General features: G+C 39.2%; 2 protein-coding genes across 6 annotated transcripts in view; one reads left to right on the forward strand and one right to left on the reverse strand.

The window, feature by feature from the left end:
* LOC6046202 overlaps positions 1-21,620 on the forward strand; it is a 29,207-nt gene extending 7,587 nt beyond the window's left edge. For 4 of the 5 annotated variants that reach the window (XM_038264697.1, XM_038264698.1, XM_038264701.1 and 1 more), the window contains exons 2-5: positions 18,447-18,590; positions 18,654-18,719; positions 18,788-19,616; positions 19,675-21,620. In XM_038264697.1, coding sequence (XP_038120625.1) covers positions 18,447-18,590; positions 18,654-18,719; positions 18,788-19,616; positions 19,675-21,163 — 2,528 coding nt within the window. In that variant the 3' untranslated portion in view covers positions 21,164-21,620. Of the gene's footprint in view, positions 1-9,205; positions 9,414-18,446; positions 18,591-18,653; positions 18,720-18,787; positions 19,617-19,674 lie in introns of those variants that run through there. The other variant, XM_038264700.1, reaches the window with a different exon arrangement.
* On the reverse strand, positions 2,924-4,185 carry LOC119770239. The gene is made up of 2 exons (XM_038264705.1): positions 3,627-4,185; positions 2,924-3,478 (listed from the first exon to the last, which is right to left on the reverse strand). The coding sequence occupies exons 1-2, from the start codon at positions 4,098-4,100 to the stop codon at positions 3,353-3,355; spliced, it is 600 nt and encodes a 199-aa protein (XP_038120633.1). The 5' UTR covers positions 4,101-4,185; the 3' UTR covers positions 2,924-3,352.
* Positions 21,621-21,649: the final 29 nt, after the last annotated feature.

A 21,649-nucleotide genomic window follows, 5' to 3' on the forward strand; every position in this document is an offset into this window, starting at 1 on the left:
GGCCTTCATATATTTTATGGACTGGATGAGGGAGTCGTGGATCGCCTGGCCCAAGTCACATGAGTGTCATTGTCTATTTAATCATATCATAACAAATGGTTGGATAGAGAATGATAAGCTTTTAAGGTCCTTAAGATATAAGTCGGTTACTAACCGAACCGTCTCAGTTGAAACATACTGTGGTCATGGCCAAGTCCTGCCAAGACGGGGGTACTAATACATACATACATACATACAACTCCTTGCCAACCTTCTGTGGCCGAATGGTTACGGGTTTCGCCTCATAAGCGGAAAGTCATGTGTTCTTCTCAGGGTTGCAGCCTTAGGTTTAAGTTAAGAGGTAGCAGCAACCGCATGAGTATAAAACGGTTGCTTCACGTGCTCTTCAAGCATGTGATTGATCTTGGGATATTCCTTTGCACCTCTTTCCCAAAATACTTGCCTCGTGTCTTCGCATGTAAATAATGCCCAGCTGATCGGTATAGAGGAGAAAAGCAACTCGCGGCAAAATTTTGAGGCTATGAATTTTATCAGGTATGATTTTCATAAAGTATACGCCTCCTTTTCTTTCCCACAGAAAACTGGGGACAATGTAGCTGTCAAACCAGGCCAAAAGTCACTCACAAAATGAACTTTGAGTGATTTGAGTTAATTTCTGACGCTACGATTTTCTCCTCTATAGAGGACATTTTGGCCTAGTTTGACAGCTACATTGTCCCCAGTTTTTCTGTGGGACAGAAAAGGAGGCGAATACTTTATGAAAATCATACCTGTCAAAATTCCTAGCCTCAAAATTTTGTCGCGAGTTGCTTTTCTCCTCTATTGCACTGTAGTCCAGTCGCATTGTCCAGATCAGAGCAAAGGGATTAAAAGGCTAAGCCTTAAGTTACATTATTTGAATTAAATAAATAAATAAGAGAAAGGGAACACCGCAAATATAGCACCATAAAAGACAATTGTCTTCACAAGACCCCGGGCGACAAATAATAGCTGCTGGGAAGAGCTTGAAAAATTACGATAAAAAAAAGTCCCCGCGGTTCTAGCGATACATAGCGCACAAGGCACAAGGAAAGGAGTTTACAGCATCTGGATGGAACAGCACTTTCCCTCTCAATAGGGACTGTGTTATAAATCTGGAAATGGGTCATTCCAGGTCAACTGAGTACACTTTTGGACTCGACCTTCACCGATTTGGACTAATCTTGGAGGGAACGTTCATCTATCGATAGTTAACAGAAATCCCAAGTTTGGTGCTGATTAGACCATCCCTCTATTTTTAGCACCGCACCTTTTTTTTGACGATTTTCTAAAAAAAAATTCTTTTAATCATATCTTTGCAACTATTTGAGCAAAAGACTTTCTACAGGTTGCATTTTATAGAAATTAGTCCAAGGAATGGAGCACCCGCAGTCGAGCAGTTTTTGACAGTTCGCTCCATAAGAAATACATTGTAGAAAAAAGCAAAAACTGTTCACATGGAAGTGCTCCATTCGATAAAAATAAAGTTTTAACCCTTAAAGGCCCACTAATATTATATTTTCAAGTTTTAAGTATTAAAATTCAATTTTAACCTATTCCTTATATTTTTATTTATTTGTTTGAAATAATATCACCATCGTGTTCCCCGGACAATTTTACATAATAATCAATGTAGACCTCAAACTAAAATGAACTATTGGCGAGATACAGCGATTGTACTGAAAAAAAAAAAATGATTTTGCGCAGCACTTGGATGTACATAGTGTACTTTTCAACAAAAAGGGATGAATCCCGCATAGTTCGGTTTTGATATGTGAAAAACATATTTCGGATTTGAATTCATAGGACAGAGTGCAGCGCAAAATCAAACTTTTTCAGTAAAATCGCTGTATCTCGCCAATAGTTCATTTTAGTTTGAGGTCTACATTGATTATTATGTAAAATTGTCTAGGAACACGATAGTGATAAAATAAAATCATAAGGAATTGGTCAAAACTGATTTTTAATACTTAAAACGTTAAAATAAAATATTAGTGGGCATTTAAGGGTTAAAACTTTATTTCATTGAATTCCTTGGACAATTTTCTATAAAATGCAATCTGTAGAAAGTCTTTTGCTCAAATAGTTGCAAAGTTATGATAGGTACTGGTACCACGGGGATGGTTTTTTCTGCTGCTCGGTGCGCATTGTTGTTGTTCTTGCTCTTCTACGCTAGCGGGCTGAACTTGTTGTTGCTAAGCATTTTCTTCACTTCCTGGCCATCGCCGACGTTTATCTCCCCCATAGCCTTCCTGCGGGTCGGGTCGAAATTCGCCCCCGTCCTCTCCTCCTCCTTCGGTCGCCGTCGCCGCCTGCGTTTTGGGTTGGAACCCGTCCGGTTTCTCCCACACACTTTTCTTCAAGGCCGCGTTCCAGTAGAACGGCTTTCCGTCCTGAGCCCTGTGCTCCGTCGACTTACTCCCTGCCGTCGCTGCCGTCGGCGAAAGTTAACAAAACACCGTCAAATCGCGCTAAGCTAGCTCGAAAGACGACCAAACCCAACGAAAGTTGAACAGGGAGTGTTGTCGGCGATCGTCGTCGTCAGCTGGAGCAGAACGAGACCGAACACTTCCATGGCCATCGATTCCTTACCGAACGTTTCCGCGGCCAGCGCGCAAAGGGCATCGTGCAGCGAACGATCCGCTTCGGCGAAGATCAGCTGGGTTGCCCCACGAATTACGACGGTACAGGCCTCTCCGAGGAGAACTCCGCTGAAGCGCAGTAGCGTGTCCTCGCCGATCATGACCTGCTCGATCAGATCGCAACGATCGAGACGAACCTGATCCGGGTTATCAACTTTTCCTTCATATTCTCCTTCTCGGCGACCTCCAGCTCGGCAATCTTCGCCAACGAGTCCATCTTGATGCTCGATCCAAAAACCTTGATCTCAATTCCCATCAGATCCATACAGGCGGGCCTTCAACTTTTTCGATAATGTCGGTTTGCAGCATTTCCATGATCTTAGCGTCCACCTTCTCTTCCATAGCCACCGGCACACGGAGGTACGAGATCAGTCTGGGAGGAACGCTTTTGTCAATGGACAACTTGACTTGAACGTTAGGGAACTTCGGAAACGGTTCAACCTTCGCGGTAATGTTATCAACACTGATTCCAACCTTGAGCACATGGAGTTCCTCGGATGTTCGTTTACTCAGAAGGCATTTCGTGGCTCCCTTAATGACGAAAAACTTTGCATAAGTGTGTGGCTTCCATGGGTTGACTGACACGTGAGCTTCGAACATTGTCAGCACGCACAACGAGTCCGGGCTTGCGTATGCCGTGAAGCTCCGGCTACAGTGTGACCTCTCATTGTACAGCTTAACCTTGGCTTCAGTCAGTTTATCACATCCTCTGTGATCGTGTTGATTGACGAACCGGAATCGATTAGAAATTCCACTGGATAGGAATCGATCATGCAGAAGATGTGCCCATCACTTCCATTGCTGCCAGAATCATCGACCTGTTAATCAAAATAAACGAAAACACACGCATCAGTCTCGGCTTCAATTCATTTTATTAATCGCCAACAGCAAAAACCGTTACGTCACTCACACTTTAATCACTCTCTTCCTACAAAACAAACAGTTTAACAAAAACTGCTATTCTACCTTAGAGATATCCTCGGGTTTCGGGCGCCGCGGGACCTCCTCCTTCCAAGCTTCTGCCTCGTCCAAAGCATTGGCATCGTTTTCCGGACGCCTCCATTCGTTCTGTCCACGACCGGGACACTTTCGAGCGTAGTGCCCGATTTTCCCGCACTGACGACAACGCAAACCACGTGCTGTGCAGCTGTTCGAGTTGCTGTCGTGGTTCCAGGAACCGCACCGGGTGCACACAACGCGAGGTCGACCCGTTCCAAACCGTCCTCTTGGCTTTGAATCACCACGAGAGCGACTGGGTCCAGCAGACCAACCACTTCCACGATGTTTTGACGTAGCGAGCACCTCCTCTGCCACAAATGGCTTTGTTTTCTCCTTTTGCTTGATAAGAATCTCACGATTGTTCGCGTAATTCGTCATTGCGTCCAGGTCCATGATGTTCTCCAATCCTTTGTCTCGCACTTTCTCGTCCTTGGCTGCCATTGAGATTTGCTGCAGAATTTCTTTGTCCTCTCGTTCATTGAACTCACATCGAGCGGCTTGCGTGCGTAGTCGCAGCAAATAGTGTTTGAAGTCACAGTTCGTGTTTGGACATTGTCACAGCTAGACGTGTTTCAAGAGCGAGTATCTAAAATCTTCCGATTCGTGACCAGCGTGCGCGCTGCCTGTTCTTTGTTATAAGAACAATAGTTCGTTTGGTTTCTTTTGTTATTTCGATAACGCGGAGTGAAAATGGCGGAAAGTGACCTCAAGACCAACTCCTTGAAGATTCGGTTTGCCGGCAACTGCCGAGAAACTACGGAACCGGAAATCTTTGATTTCATGCGCGGGAAGATGAAGCTGAAGGCGGACCATCTGCTGTCCATGTACAAGGACAAATTGGACGCTTCTGTGATCGTGAAGTTCAAAAACGAGGAAGAATTCAAGGCCACTCTGGCCAGGTTGTCCGAAACCATTGACACGGTGCTCGAAATAGCGTTATTATGAAAAAAAATATGCACTCCGAGATTTTGGGGTCTATCGATTCCTTACACCATAGCGCATCTCTGTGCAAAAAATAAAAACATTCGCTGATGTAGTTCTCGAGATACAGCCCTTTTAAGATGTTACATCCGATTTTTAATAAGAAAACCAAAACAATCAATACAATTTCAGCACTTTAAAGAATATGCATTTCGAGATAAAGGTGTTTTTTGCTTCATATGACTGTCAAGTATCTCTGGGCCAAGTTTCAGAGGGTTTGCTGATGTAGTTCTCGAGATACAGCCATTTTAAAATGTTATTTCCGATTTTTCAAAGAAAATCCATGAAATCAATTTAATTTCAGCATTTTAAAGAATATGCATTTCAAGATAATGATGTTTTATGCTTCATATGACTGTCAAGTATTTTGGCCAAGTTTCAGAAGGTTTGCTGATGTAGTTCTCGAGATACAGCCATTTTAAAATGTTATTTCCGATTTTTCAAAGAAAATCCATAAAATCAATACAATTTCAGCACTTTAAAGAATATGCATTTCGAGATAATGATGTTTTTTGCTTCATATGACTATCAAGTATCTCTGGGCCAAGTTTCAGAAGGTTTGCTGATGTAGTTCTCGAGATACAGCCATTTTAAAGTTACTTCCGGTTTTTCAAAGAAAATCCATGAAATCAATTTAATTTCAGCATTTTAAAGAATATGCATTTCGAGATAATGATGTTTTATGCTCATATGACTGTCAAGTATCTCGGGCCAAGTTTCAGAAGGTTTGCTGATGTAGTTCTCGAGATACAGCCATTTTAAAATGTTATTTCCGATTTTTTCAAAGAAAATCCATAAAATCAATACAATTTCAGCACTTTAAAGAATATGCATTTCGAGATAATGATGTTTTTGCTTCATATGACTGTCAAGTATCTCTGGGCCAAGTTTCAGAAGGTTTGCTGATGTAGTTCTCGAGATACAGCCATTTTAAAATGTTATTTCCGTTTTTCAAAGAAAATCCATGAAATCAATTTAATTTCAGAGTTTTAAAGAATATGCATTTCGAGATAATGATGATTTTTGCTTCATATGACTGTCAAGTATCTTGGGCCAAGTTTCAGAAGGTTTGCTGATGTAGTTTTCGAGAACTACATCAGCAAACCTTCTGAAACTTGGCTGAAAATGCTGAAATTAAATTGATTTCATGGATTTTCTTTGAAAAAATCGGAAATAACATTTTAACATGGCTGTATCTCGAGAACTACATCAGCAAACCTTCTGAAACTTGGCCCAGAGATACTTGACAGTCATATGAAGCAAAAAACATCATTATCTCGAAATGCATATTCTTTAAAATGCTGAAATTAAATTGATTTCATGGATTTTCTTTGAAAAAACCGGAAATAACATTTTAAAATGGCTCTATCTCGAGAACTACATCAGCAAACCTTCTGAAACTTGGCCCAGAGATACTTGACAGTCATATGAAGCAAAAAACATAATTATTTCGAAATGCATATTCTTTAAAATGCTGAAATTAAATTGATTTCATGGATTTTCTTTGAAAAAATCGGAAATAACATTTTAAAATGGCTGTATCTCGAGAACTACATCTGCAAACCTTCTGAAACTTGGCCCAGAGATACTTGACAGTCATATGAAGCAAAAAACATCATTATCTCGAAATGCATATTCTTTAAAATGCTGAAATTAAATTGATTTCATGGATTTTCTTTGAAAAAACCGGAAATAACATTTTAAAATGGCTCTATCTCGAGAACTACATCAGCAAACCCTCTGAAACTTGGCCCAGAGATACTTGACAGTCATATGAAGCAAAAAACATAATTATCTCGAAATGCATATTCTTTAAAATGCTGAAATTAAATTGATTTCATGGATTTTCTTTGAAAAAATCGGAAATAACATTTTAAAATGGCTGTATCTCGAGAACTACATCAGCAAACCTTCTGAAACTTGGCCCAGAGATACTTGACAGTCATATGAAGCAAAAATCATCATTATCTCGAAATGCATATTCTTTAAAATGCTGAAATTAAATTGATTTCATGGATTTTCTTTGAAAAAACCGGAAATAACATTTTAAAATGGCTCTATCTCGAGAACTACATCAGCAAACCTTCTGAAACTTGGCCCAGAGATACTTGACAGTCATATGAAGCAAAAAACATAATTATTTCGAAATGCATATTCTTTAAAGTGCTGAAATTGTATTGATTTTATGGATTTTCTTTGAAAAAATCGGAAATAACATTTTAAAATGGCTGTATCTCGAGAACTACATCAGCAAACCTTCTGAAACTTGGCCCAGAGATACTTGACAGTCATATGAAGCAAAAAACATCTTTATCTCGAATGATATTCTTTAAAATGCTTAAATTAAATTGATTTCATGGATTTTCTTTGAAAAAATCGGATGTCACATCTTAAAAGGGCTGTATCTCGGAAACTACATCAGCGAATGTTTTTATTTTTTGCACAGAGATGCGCTATGGTGTAAGGAATCGATAGACCCCAAAATCTCGGAGTGCATATTTTTTTTCATAATAACGGTATTTTGAGCACCGTGATTGAGTTTGCGTACAACAAGTACGAGTCGACGCAGGTTCGCCTGTCACCGGCAAACGCGGTGGTGAAGTACGTGCGGCTGTTCAACCTGCCGCCGGAGGTGGACGATCGTGAGATCGGGACGGCGCTGTCCAAGTACGGCCGAATCCAGTGGCTGATTCGCGAAAAGTACGGCGAGGAAACGAGTTTCCCCATCTGGACATCCGTCCGAGGAGCGTACATTGAGCTGAAGGAGGGTACGGAGATTCCGGCGTCCCTTCATGTGCGGAACATACGAGCAAGAGTTTTTTACGAAGGTTTGGTCAACAAGTGCTTCCTTTGCGGTGCGACGGACCATATCAAGGCAGAGTGTCCCGAACGGAAAACGGTTAATACCCTGTTGGATGCTAGCCGCGGTTCCTACAGGGAGCCGGGGGGGGAACAGGGGACTGGGGGGAACAGGGGTGTGGGGGGAAGTTTTGGACGACGTTTCACTGTGATTTGGTAGGAGAATAGGGTTTGCTTCTTTGCTTTTTAAACTTTAGTTATAGTTTTGTATAGTAGATTTAGTTAGTTTAGTTTTTGGTAGATTTTAATGATGAATTTCACTTACAAAATAGGATCTGTGAATTTAAATAGTTCGAATAGTTTAGTTAACAAACAGCTCTTGAAAGATTTTATTTATATTAATGATTTAGACGTTATTTTCCTGCAAGAGGTTTCCTATGATAACTTTTCGTTTATTTCATCGCATGCTCCCATCGTTAATTTAAGTCATAGTGGTTCTGGTACTGCCATTTTGATTAGAAAAACATTTGATTTCAGCAGCCCCTTCTCGACCCTAATGGAAGAATATCCTCAGTGATAATTAATCACATCAACTTTATTAATGTTTATGCATTCTTGGGAACTAACCGTAAAAAAGAGCGGGATGATTTATTTTTGGACAATATGACAATTCATTTGAATAAAGCGGGGTCCAAATTCTGTGTGGTTGGAGGCGATTTTAACTGCATTTTGAACGCGTTTGACACTGCTGGTTCGAATAAAAATTATTCTACCGGGTTGAAGCGACTAATTGAAGTATTTAATTTTAAGGACATTGCTGTTGAATTGCGCAAACATCACTTTACTTTTTATCGGGGTGACACAGAGTCAAGGCTTGATCGATTTTATGCGCCGAGCGCTTTTTTAGAGAATGTTTTAGATTTCACAACCCTCCCAGTTGCATTTTCTGACCATCTTGCGATTATTATGAAAATCAAATCTTGCAGTGATGAGTTTTCTTTAAAAGGTCGAGGATATTGGAAAATAAACAGTACGATTGCTAACGATAGTTCAGTTTCGGATCAATTTTCTGAATGTTTCGAAACGTGGAAGTTAAGACATCAGTACACCGATGATAAAAATCTTTGGTGGAACGTAATTGCAAAAAAAAGTTTAAACAATTTTATCAAAATAAGAGTTGGGAGTTAAACCAACAAATTTCTAATGAGAAATCTTACTTTTATAGAAAAATGTTAGAATGGATGGATAAGAAAAATAGAAATGAGGAAACTTTATAAGATATTAAAATGATTAAATCTCGTTTATATGAGATTGAATCGAACCGTATGAAACAATTAGGAAACAATTTAAATAATGGAAATATTTTGCAAAATGAAATGGTAAATTTATATCAAGTTTCTGCTCAAGTTAAAAGATTTCAGTCTAGTTCTAACTTAAGACTTAAAGACGGTAACATCTTAGTTGTAGACATAAATGTTTTAAAAATAAGGTTTATCAATATTATGCGAATTTATTTACCGAAGATAATAACAGTTCTCAGCAACTGAATGCAGAAGATCCTATACATTGTTTAAATAGTTCGCTAGATCAAGATGACCGAGATGACATTATGCGACCTATAACAGTAGTTGAAATCGAGGAAATTTTAAAAAATTGTACCCGTAAAAAGTCACCGGGCCCTGATGGATTAACATATGAGTTTTATATTAATAATTTTGATTCTTTAAAAGCTGATTTAGTATTTTTATTTAATGGATATCTTTCAGGTAATATGCGACCATCAAAAACTTTTACAGATGGAATTATTACGTTAATACCTAAAAAAGGTGCAAATAGTGTGCATTTGGATGATTATCGTCCGATTAGTTTGTTAAATTGCGATCTGGGTGCAGAATAGTTGTCCGCAAAGCGGCCTCAATTTAGTACTGTCAAAGCGGAACCAATTTACTGTTCGCAAAATAATACGAAGAAGTGGCAAGTATTGTGATCGATCTATAATTTATTTTGTCAGGAATAAAAAAAAGTCGATGGCGTCGAGCTATTAAGGTATTCAAAGTCAAAACATTTTAAGAAGAGGGTTGAAATCGAGATTGGTGAAACTGGCTCTGTGGCTTAATGGTTACGGCTTCTGTCTCCCAAGCAGAAGGTTCAGGGATCTAATCCCGGTCGGTACCTTTGAAATTTTTTAATCAGGAATTTGAATAAAAACTAAAATGAATCAGGTGGGATTCGAACTCACACCTTTGGATTGCTGCTGGTCTGGGACGCTAAGCAGTCGGCCATCAGAAGGGTTACACTCTAGCAGTGAATTGATCCGTAGTGTTGAAACATGTTATCTCTTCTTCTCATATTATTAAATACGCGCTGATCCCTGATTTGCCTGAGGGGATTGGAAGTCTAAATATAGATCGAGTTTCCTTCAGATGCTTGCTTCTATGTTTAGGCGGGGCCGAACAATGCCCAGCGACCTCGGAATTGGACCGCAAGGAGCTCTGTCATTCTGAAATGGGTCGTTGGAAGCAGCGCGAGGGCTATCACCACCTAATACCCGGGACTGAGATAAGTTGTATCAGCATTCGGCATATACAAAGTCTGATACAAACTATACTTTCCCATAATTTCGCTACCGGTTAGCGGGTATTGGATTGGACCACACACACACACACACACACAGGGTTGAAATCGAGATTGGCGTGATTCGTTGCTAACATTTCAAAATCGCTATGTCTCACGCAAAACCTATGTTTATGACACTTTTTGAAATGTTAGCGACGAATTATGAATAACTTTGAATGGTACCTGCCAAATAATATTGGATTATCTTACTCTGATATTATCACTGCACATCAAAGATACATAATCTCGGAACTTCCATTCGGTTGATCTTCTGATTCACGAAATTCCACCCACTTCTGACACAATTTTTCATCACTTGGAAAGCAAAAAAGGCCTCTTTTTGCCGCCCATCATTTAGTACACGAAGAAAAAGTGGGATGCACTTAATTTTTCATCGAAAACATCAACATCAACATTTCCAAAATGTTTCAAAACAATTCACTTCAGCAGCAAAAAATATGTCACGCTTGAGCTTGAACATAGCCTTCTACTTTGTTTATGTTTACAGCTGTAGTGCTGTTGTATTAGTGGGGAGCAGTGGGAGCTTTCGAAAATCACGTTACGCATTCTGTCTATTCAGCACCCAGATTGCGATTATAAATTATTTATGAAAATTATTGCTGAACGTTTGAAGTTTTACATGGGTAAATTGCTAGGTTTTGGTCAAACAGCATGTTTGCCAAATTCTTCTTGTATAGACAATTTAAAAGACATTCGCAGAATTCTCACTCGAGCATGTGAGTCTAAGCGTTTTAAGGGTTGTTTAGTAAGCGTGGATTTGAATAAGGCTTTTGATAGAGTTAATCACTCCTATCTATGGAAAGTCCTGGAGAAGTTTTGGTTTCCTATTCAATTGATAGATTGTTTGAAAAACTTGTACGCTAATGCAGCCTCTCGAGTTTTGGTTAATGGATTTTTAACTTCTGAAATAAATATTAGCAGCTCAGTACGACAGGGTTGTCCTTTAAGCATGATCCTTTTGTACTTTACATAGAACCTCTGCTTAGAAAAATTTCAGTTACTATTCCTCCCGTTTTAGTATATGGGAAATTCATAAATGTTTTAGCTTTTGCCGATGATATAGTAGTTTTTGTTAAGAATGATTATGAATTTGATAATTTTATAAAAGTAATTGATACATTTTCGAAGTATGCATCTATTAAATTAAATTTTGCTAAATCAGTGTTTCTTAGGTTGAACAATGCTAAAGTTGGTCCACAGAAATTCAAAGAGACTGAAGCATTGAAAGTTCTTGGGGTTATATTTGAGAAAAGTTGGTCAAGTACTGTGAATAATAATTATAAACGACTTGTCACTAATATCAATTTATCTATGCTTCAGCATAATGTAAGGTACAGACCATGAGTGAGCATCTGAAACAAATTCGACATCGATCGGCAATCCCGATCAATTTTTAGAACGATTTACTTTTTGCCTTTCTTACTAAAGAAAGGTATAGGTTTTACTTTAAGCCAGGACGTCATTTCCATCTTCGTAAATATGTCGATTCAGCATGAATTTTAATCGGAAAAATCGTCAAAAAATCACACTGCATCGATTTTCGACGCTTCGTCGCCAAGTCGACAAGTTGTCAAGTTGAGCTTCGAATACTGGCGCGAGAATGCTGGCGCATATATTTGCTGGCTCGACTTATACTCGTTTGTAGTAGCTTGTCTACCGATGTTTCCTACAACATGTAAGATATCGTAGCTTTTCGGTTTCTTTTGCCCTGTTTGTTTTTGCATAACTGTCCAATTTTTATTTAAAAACTTTTGTGACATAGGACATTCATCCGGCTACAATCTATTTGTTTTCCGTGGGCTCCGAAAATCGCCTAAAAGTAGACTCAATTTTTTCGTGATTTCGTAAGTTTATTTAACAGGGTTCATTGGATTCCAATAGGAGCTTTCTAAGCTTTTCATCGTTTATATCGTTTTCAAAGTTTTCAATGCTGGCGACGCCAATGGCTTTCTACCTAAGGCACTCGTGATTGAGTGTGTAGTGGTGCGGTTGTAAAAATAGCTATCTCTGACTCTGTCACATTCGTAGAAGCTGAATGGCTATCTTCCCTGCACCGTGCGGCACACGCGGTTCACTTATACCTCGGTTTTTCTTTGCGCCTACCGCGGTGTGCATTGTCACTGGCGCATGTGAAGCTTGCTATGCTCGTGTTTGTCATAAACGCTTGTTTGATTAAGAATATGTACGATTAAAAATATTCTTTTGGTGAAATTGGCGTTTTTTGTTTCTTTTGGAAATCATATCATTTATAATACTTTGCTTTCATCATAAGACTTTCTTCTTCTTCTAAACAAAGTCAATGTTATGAATTGAAAGAAGTTCTACCATCGTTATATTCTTTAGTAAGAAAGGCTCTATCTCACCCCAGGTGGGATTAAATCGGGTTTTTAAATTAGATAGGAAACAACTTTATTTAGATTTTTTCAAGGGAGGTCTTAGGCTTGTTGATCCAGAAGCAAAATATAAGGCATTATTTCTGAAAAACATTTTTTATAATTTAAATGCACATGGAACACAACTGGATGAAAGTTATTTGATAGATTTAGATTCACCGCAGAAACTTACACGTAATGCAAGGGAATGGTTGAATGAAGGGAAGGGAGTTGTTGCTAATCATAATTTAAATACTGTAAAATTGATGTATAATTATTTTGTTTCGCTTAATAGTGAATCACCAGCTATTGAAGGGAAATTGAGTTTAAAGTGGACTTTCATTTGGAAAAATTGTAGTGAAAGCTTCCTCGAAATGAAAGATCGCGCAAAAATGTTTGGTTTCGTAAATGATTTGTTACCTAACAAAGAAAAATTATTAAGTTACAATATTGGAAATTTGACGTCAGCTGTATGCGACAAATGTGGTGGAATTGATTCTAATTCACACAGAATAAAAGAGTGCCTAAGAGCAAAGGAAGTGTGGGAATGGAGTAGTCGTATTGTCCAAAATCGATATAAAATGAATGTAGTTGATTTAGAGGATATTCTTCAATTAGATCTCGATGAGAAAAGCGAATCAGAAAAGGCAGCTTTATGGCTTGCAGTAAAAACAATAAGTTACAATTTGAGAGTATCAGAACCGTAATTATTTGTTTCGAAAAAGGAAATAAGAGAGTATAGATGGAATGAGCGAAAAAACATAAGGATTATTTTTGGAAATAGTTTGAACATTTGTAAAGAGCAGGTTATGATAGTTTGTAACACGAACAATGGGTAAATAAACTATTTTTAAAAACCAAGAAAAAAAAAATAAAAAAAGGACTCGTCTGGCTTCTGCCTCAGCGAGCGGCAAATTTCGAGCTCCACCCGGTCGTTCACCATGCTGACGAAAAATTTGTCCAATCTCTTAATGGCATTGTCGTACTCAGGATCTTCTGGTGGCCTCATTGGAACCGGAACGACTTCCGGGATTATCTCATCCGGTACCGGCTTCAGGTTGTAAAAGATACGTTGCAAACCTCACCCTCCGAATGAGAGCAACCTCACGAACTTTTCGTGCTGCGTAAACACGTTCTGCATCTCCATCTCCAGCTCGAAGGCTCGTAGCCACTCCTTCCATTCCCGTCGTAAATCTTGTGAATCAACCGTTGCGTCGAACGGTGCTAGCGAGCAACGCAGCTTACTGCTGGTATCCATCTGTAATTGAACGGAACAAACAAATTTCATAATAACCAATTACTCTCATCCGTGCGAAAAGTATTTTGTCAATTTCAATGACAACTCTCAGATGATTCATCTTTACATCTGTGTCTTTAAACTTGTTCATGCTCCATCTGTACCGTCTGTGGCTGTACTGTCAGTTTCTCCTCTTTTTCTCTTTCTCCGGGCTTCATCCGGTACCGCTATCTGTATTGGTGGCGCTTCGGGCTTCATCCGGTCCCGCTCTTTTGTATTAGTGGCGCTTCGGGCTTCAACCGGTCCCGCTCTTTTGTGTTGGCGCTTCGGGCTTCAACCGGTCCCGCTCTTTTGATTCTTCTTCCTTTTCCATCCCAGGCCCCTCTAAGCCATCGAATGAAAATAAAATTCCGCAACCATTCTCCGCCCGCACACACGTCAAACCAATTCATTTCAAGAGATGAAAAAATACCTACCCTCGCCAATTGTAGAGACTCCTCCCTGGCGAGAGCTCCTCAAGCCTGCCGTTACCTGGTCCACCAGGGTCGAATGTCATCAGATGGCCAGCCGCGGCCACTGCCTGCCGAAAATCAAACTGTTCGGCGTCGGCCAGGTTGGCCGTCTTCGATTGGCGACGAGTTCCCTGACGTCACCAGCTGGTTCGGCGGCCCATCGCGTCTTGCAGAACGAGTTCATGCCGATTAGGTTCACGTACGCGTACGCATACAGCTGAGATTACCCGCCATTTCCTGATGATTTTTAAAGAATCGTTTTTAGATTTAGCAAGATTATTACACTGTCAACTTGCTTACCTACAGGGCAATCGGGATGTTAGTGCAACCGTTGAGTGCGTTTAAGCGCTCGACCAACTCGTAGTTGTAGATGGTTACCCGCGAGCCGTCCGGCGCCACCACCAAACCGTCCCCCGAGTTGAACGTCCCGAGCGACTAGTTCAGATAGGGTAGATTTCGCCGTTGCACTCCGACATGGTTTCGTTCTCCATTTCGTTCTTCATGTCGTGCGCTCCAGCCTTGTGCTGAATGATATTGGACACATGCTGGCGCAAAAAACTGGAGAAACTCGCGTGGGCGTGGGCCGTAGGTCCGACCGGAAGTCGTGCATGACCTCACAGAAGATTCGCAACAAATCGACCAGTTCGGCGTCTGAAGAGTGTGCAAACAAGAAGAAGAGCGAGAATGTTAATTACGACAGTCATGTGAAGCCGGGCTCGTAGCGACAGAGCACGTATGAGTACTCAATGTTGGGCAGTCCTTTTCGATTTGCGTTAAACTTTTTCCTAAGGGGTAACTTTTGTCCCTGATCACGAATCCGAGGTCCGTTTTTTGATATCTCGTGACGGAGGGGCGTTACGACCCCTTTCATTTTTGAGCATGCGAAAAAAGATGTGTTTTTCGATAATTTGCAGCCTAAAACAGTGATGAGATAGAAATTTGGTGTCAAAGGGACTTTTATGTAAAATTAGACGCCCAATTTGATGGCGTACTCAGAATTCCGAAAAAAATAAGTTTTCATCGAAAAAAACACTTTTTATTTAAATTCTCCCATTTTTCGTTACTCGACTGTAATTTTTTTTTGGAACATGTCATTTTATGGGAAATTTAATGTACTTTTCGAACAAAATTTTTCATTTTAAAATTTCGTGTTTTTTCTAATCTTGCAGGGTTATTTTTTAGAGTGTAACAATGTTCTACAATTACAAAAAAAGACAATTACAAAAAAAAATGATATATAGATACAAGGGGTTTGCTTATAAACATCACGAGTTATTGCGATTTTACGAGAAAAAGTTTTGAAAATGTTGGTCGTCGTTATTCATGCTCGTTCATGGTCACCCGCGACAGACACGGACGACGAAACAAAGAGAAACGCAAAAATTAACTTTTTCAAAACGCCATTAAATCGGGCGTCTAATTTTACATAAAAGTCCCTTTGACACCAAATTTCTATCTCATCACCGTTTCAGGCTGCAAATTATTGAAAAACACCTCTTTTTTCGCATGTTCAAAAATGGAAGGGGTCGTACCGCCCCTCCGTCACGAGATATCAAAAAACGGACCTCGGATTCGTGATCAGGGACAAAAGTTACCCCTTAGGACAAAGTTTCACGCAAATTGAAGAGGGGTCGGGGCAACTTTTCCCGATTTCGTGTGAGTTGATAGAGAATTACCCTTATACAAATATATTTCTTTTTTATTTGACATGATCAGAAAAGCTTGAAAAATTTCTTTGAAAATATCTTTAAAAACAAGAGGCGACAACAAATTAAATGACACCAGCCAATGTAAAATTTATGATAAGTTTTGAATTTCATGTTTAACATTATAAAAATGTATGCAACAAGTGGCAAAAAGAAGATTTTTTCAGCACGAGTCGTACATTTATCGGATAAATCTCGATTACTTTTCCAAAGGGTCTATGTACATAGGAAACTCTTGGCGCATTTGTTGTTTTGAAAAATTTATTTAGAAATACTACAAGTGCTGGAAAAATCAAGTTTTACAACAAGTTGCTTACAACATCTTTTGCAATCCCAAATAAACGCCTTTCGAATGAAATTTTTGCAAACATCCATGTGTTAAATAAAAAAAAAAGAATAATTTGAAAATTTTACTTATTGATACAAGTGCTAAAATGTTAAACTTTCACAAAAAAAAAACATTTGCAAAAAACATAAATTACAAATTATTTTTAAGTTACTACCGCCAACTAGGAAAAAACAGTCTAAATAGGTAAGTAGATTTTAGAACAATAAATTAAAAAATCGGTGTTTAGTGAAATTGTTTTGCTCTGTTCCTGTTTTAACCATAGTAATTCAAAACATCATGCAAAAAAAAAATACTAAATAGCTGTCTTAATTCGTTCCATTTGTCCTGACCACATACCAGTGTTTTTTTTTTCAACTTTTAAATCATAAATATAAGTAGATATATCAATCTTCTAAAAATATATAAAATCAAATATGAAATATTTAAAGCGCTAGGCATTTTGCAAATCGGTAAACTAAAATTTAAACAGTTTGCCCTAATAAACTAAATAAATGCTGATATATGCCGAATACAAATTATAATGTATTAAAATTATTATCGATTCTAAGGTATTCAACTGTTCATATATTTCCACAACCAAATCAGAATTTCCAGACCAAAATTTATTTTTTTTCGGGAATTCCCGGGACAAATTATAAAAAAATCCCGGTATTCGGGAATTCCCGGTTCTGGAAAAATACCTGGATTTTTGTCCCGGGAATTCCCGGGATGGACGCACTGGGCACTCTAATAAAAAGGGTGGCGTATTTTCAGTGTATGTCGAGATCCGAAAAAACTAACTGAACATTTGAAAAGGTGCTATGAAAAATTCATTTGCTGATTTGTCTCGGGACCAGTTCATATCTAAAAATATTATTCGCAGATTCTTTATAATATTTTACATCAAAAATCAAACTATTCACGACACCCAGGTCTTTTGCGGTCTCTTTTACAAGTTTCTGTTAGAACCTAGGAATCCGAAGGCTTGACTGGGGAGAGCACTCAAACCTCTTTCTACTCCAAGGAACCTTCCACACCAGGATGGAACTGACGACCTTTGGATTGCGAGTCCAACCGCCGCCAGCAATTCCATCGGAGCAGGCTTGGTTTGGTGTGTTGCTCATACTTATCCAGGTTTTTAAGCGAAGATGGCGTTCGAATGTTGAACGTCCGAAATGTCAATCGCGCAAGAGCACCAACATTAGAATGTTATATACTTGGTTATAATGTTATATACTATGTTTGAAGCACTTTAAAATGTGTTTTTTCGACTAACTTTCCAGGGTGCGGGGCAGAATGAGCCACCTTAGAAAACAAGCCATTTCATTAAAAACAACGTTGAAGGGTGATAAAAAATGACTAAAGTAACCTTTCCAACATAGTTTTCATGAACTTTAATCACTTTTATAAAAAAAAAGTCACTTAACAAAACAAACATTTTTGAAAAAAGTGTATATATGTCGAAATCAAAAACTATTTTTTGGCAAATAAACATCAAACAATTAAAAAATCAACAAATGTTGCATTAAACGTGATTTGTGAAGCTACCAGGAGTGAAATAATCCATTTAACCCAAATAATGAGGGTGGCCCATTCTGCCCCCAAGTGGGTTTTTAATTAACACTTCCACCACCAAGCCTCTAAATGATTTGAAGGTTCCGTTGTTGTTTGAGTACCTTCGTAATAGCTCCTGGTAACATTCTAAACATTGAACAAACTTTTTCAAACAATCTAACTTTCGAGAAAGCTTGTTTAAGAACCTTGAAATAAACAACATTTGTGTGGTTTTGTCAATAAATTTACATTTTTGCTCATAATTCGAAAAATACAATGAATGCAAAAGTCGTTTTTGGTGTGGTGATGTTATTTGCCGTCTTGTACAAGACCCTTGCCTCATAGTCGGTCTGAATCTATTCTAAAGTCTAAATCAAAGAATGTCCCCCTCCCCCCCTGCCCCTACACGCAATACATACGTGCGTAGATAACATAATTGAGTTAATCTAGAGTTTTTAATCGCGAAAATACGTTTTCCCCGACTCCAGTTTTTGAAATCAGTAAATAAGCCGTAAGCAAGCAATCTGTCGTGTATAAAAATTGATTTAGGTCGCATCGTTTTTTTATGGCTGGCGTCCAGTTCCACCTTAAAGTGCTAATAAATCGAAAGTTATCTAGATTCAATTTATTATTTTATATTTTTAATTGCGTTTTTTTGCAGACAACAACCAGGAATTGCTGGATATGGACTCTTTGACCGACAAATTTGAAATGGAATGTGACTCTCAGATCTCGCGAACATCTCCACCAAAAGCGGTAATCGATTCGAGCCCATTACAAACAGCAATGGATAAAAATAAAGAATGTATGTAATGTATTTGTTGGATGTCAGGGCCAAAATGTTATTAAAATCATTTTTTTCCTACAGCACTTAAGGTGAAACTATTAGTGAGACGCTCACTAAATCAGCTAGTAGAGCAGGGAATCATGCCATGTAAGTGGATAGCCATTGCTATTGCTATTATATGATTACATTAAATACTGTGACTTGTATAATTTTAGCTCCCAAAACCTCGCCGGCAATCTATGAACAAACGCGTCAGCTTGAACGAGCAAAAACAGGAGACATGCTTAAGGCTAAAATAAAACAACGGCCTGATAGAATGGAATTGGAGAGGCGGCATATTCTTGAGCATCAGGAGGGAAATATTGATCCCAGTTTGGCGGAGAAAAAGCGAATGCTAGAAAAGGCTCTATTGGTTGATCACCTGAATTCAAAAATATCGCATCGCCCAGGACCTTTGGAGCTAATTGAAAAGAATATTTTGCACGCAGACGAGCCGATTGAGCGTATTGTTAAGGAAGGTCTGGTCAATTATACACCAACGGACGAGGCTGTTTCACCAGGGCAGGCACTGCTAAGTCCCGAAAGTATGGTTTGCATTGAGGACGACTCACTGAGTTCGGAGGGAGAAACGCAACATTTACACAAAATTCAGCCTATCAACGTCATCTATCTGGCCCAGCCTCAGGCCACAATAACGTCCGAAGTTATCGCAGCGCCTTGCATTACTATCGAACCAAGCGCAGTTGCAGCAGATTTACCGAAGGAATGTTCTTTTTTCTTTCGAGCGCTTGATTCGGTCAAACCGGAGAGCTCTGAAAAATCTTCCGTAATTGCTACTGAAACCAGTAGAAAAACAATTTCTAGTAGCTCAATCAAAAATGATATTAAGGAAAAAATCAAGAAAAAGAGCAAAAATAAAGCTATTTCAAAAGCCAGATCAATAAAATTCCACGAATATAAAGGCCCGCCCAATGCGCAGAAGCACTCATCTATATCGGTGCAAAAAAGTGGCGAAACCAACTATCAGCTAATAATGAAGCAACAGTATGTTCTTGTTTTAAAAATTGCAATGAGAAGTAATTAAATTTTAATTTGTTTTCAGGTCTCTTTTAGAGTACTTGGAAGATCTATGCAAAAATCCACCAGCCTTGCCGGCTAGTTCCAAAATGTCATTTTCTGCTAAAGAAAAGGATACAGCACAAGGCGGCGAATCAAGCTCGTTGCATAAATTACCTCCCGATCCTGCGACGGAAAAGTTAAACAAACTGAAAGTTTTTCAGCTCAAACGGTACTGCAAAACTTATAATCTTCCCGTGTCTGGTTCAAAATCGAGCCTGGTGGACAGATTGAAACCATACCTGCACATGATGGAGAAAATCCCAGACTTTGAGGGTAAAGGCACCAGCGTGGAAGCTCTGTGTAGCAGTGCAGCGCACGATCCTAAAAATCAAGATACAATTGAGGAAAATTTGTTGAAAGAACAACAAAAACGTATCGCAGAGCTGCAGAGGCAGTTGAAAAAGAGTCAGGAAGAACTGGAACTGATCAAGCAGAATCAAAAGAAATCGGAGCAAGATTTTCTGACTCAGACGGTCGTACCCACGACATCGAAAGATGATCAACGTTCGGAAATAATGCAATTCAAGGGAGAAGAGATTAACATCACCCCACTTGCTACGGATAAAATTTTATCAGAAATGGACATCAAGATCACCGTGCGAATTGATCCCGACACCACGAGCACCTTGTTGAAGCCTAAATCCGAGCCCAACTTTGGCGACACTGAGATTATGGCGATCCAGCCTCAGGATGGCAAAGTCGACAGTAGTATCAACAGCGGTGCTTTCGAAGCATGGAAGGCAAATCAGCATTTGGAAGCGATTGGAAGTGCGAGTGAAACTGTGCCACACTGTAATGACTCGTTTGGCAAAATGGTAGATGATTACGTGTCTAACAATGAAACGTTGGATAAGTTGTTGGGCCAAGTGCAGCCGGATATTCCCAACATATGCAAGAGCGTTGAGCATAGCTACACGAATCATATTTCAACAGGTTCTTGTAGTCAAAACAGCAGCATGACAGCTGACTTAACATCAAATTCGCTGGAAAATAACTGTTTGCAAACACCACTTGTACTTAGCGATTATAACGATGTCGATCTTTTGGATTTTCCCATGCACATTGACGACACCTGCGATACTGTCTACTCATTGCCGAAAACTGATAACAGTGCTTTCCACCAAGCGATGGAAGTGCGCGAACCCGAGTGCAGCAGCAACCACTTGAAGCAGCTAAATTTTGAAGCGGAGATGCACACTGAAAGCAATGACTCTGAAAATAATGAAAGGTCAGAGGAGAAAAATATGTTCAATGATTTTGACGCACTTGTGCATAGTGAACCATTCTGCGACATGTTTTCGGGTGGCCGAAATGTTGGCAATCCCGACATGACGGAAGGGAAAGAGCTTACTAAAGTGTCTCACAGCATTAACGATATTAATCAAAATTACACCCCAAGCACCGCTGTTATATTGTCTACTTGCTTGCTCGGCGCACAACAGAGGCATTTAGAAAATTTCCTGATCCAGTAGCATGCAACACAGTTAAGCGCGAGTGGTCCCCAAGTGACATGTATTACGGGTCAGCCAAATACAAACCGACGCCGCCGCCACCTGCATGCATCCAGCAAAGTGTGCAATTGAACCACAATCACACCGAGTTGGTGAACATGACCGGTGATAAAATTAGCAATGGTAGGTTTAACTTCGACGGTAGTGAAAGGAATAGCAGTAATTTGATGTGTAATAGCAGCACCAGCAACAACAACAGCCACCCAGGGCAAGTAAGCCCGATGGACTTTGATAGCTTACTATCAAACATAGATCTACCAATCACACCGCAGGTTTGTGATCGAGGCATGAACGATGGAAGTCAAGAAAAAATGTTGTATGATCTACAGCAAAATGGTTTACTTGATTACTTTAACGATGATTATGGCATGCAAAATGATTCTTTCACATGTGAAATAAATAATACAAGTTACTGAAATCATGATGTTCTGCTTGCATGCAAATAGA

This window comes from Culex quinquefasciatus, chromosome 3 (assembly GCF_015732765.1).
Source record: "Culex quinquefasciatus strain JHB chromosome 3, VPISU_Cqui_1.0_pri_paternal, whole genome shotgun sequence".
In the NCBI taxonomy this organism is placed as follows: domain Eukaryota; kingdom Metazoa; phylum Arthropoda; class Insecta; order Diptera; family Culicidae; genus Culex; species Culex quinquefasciatus.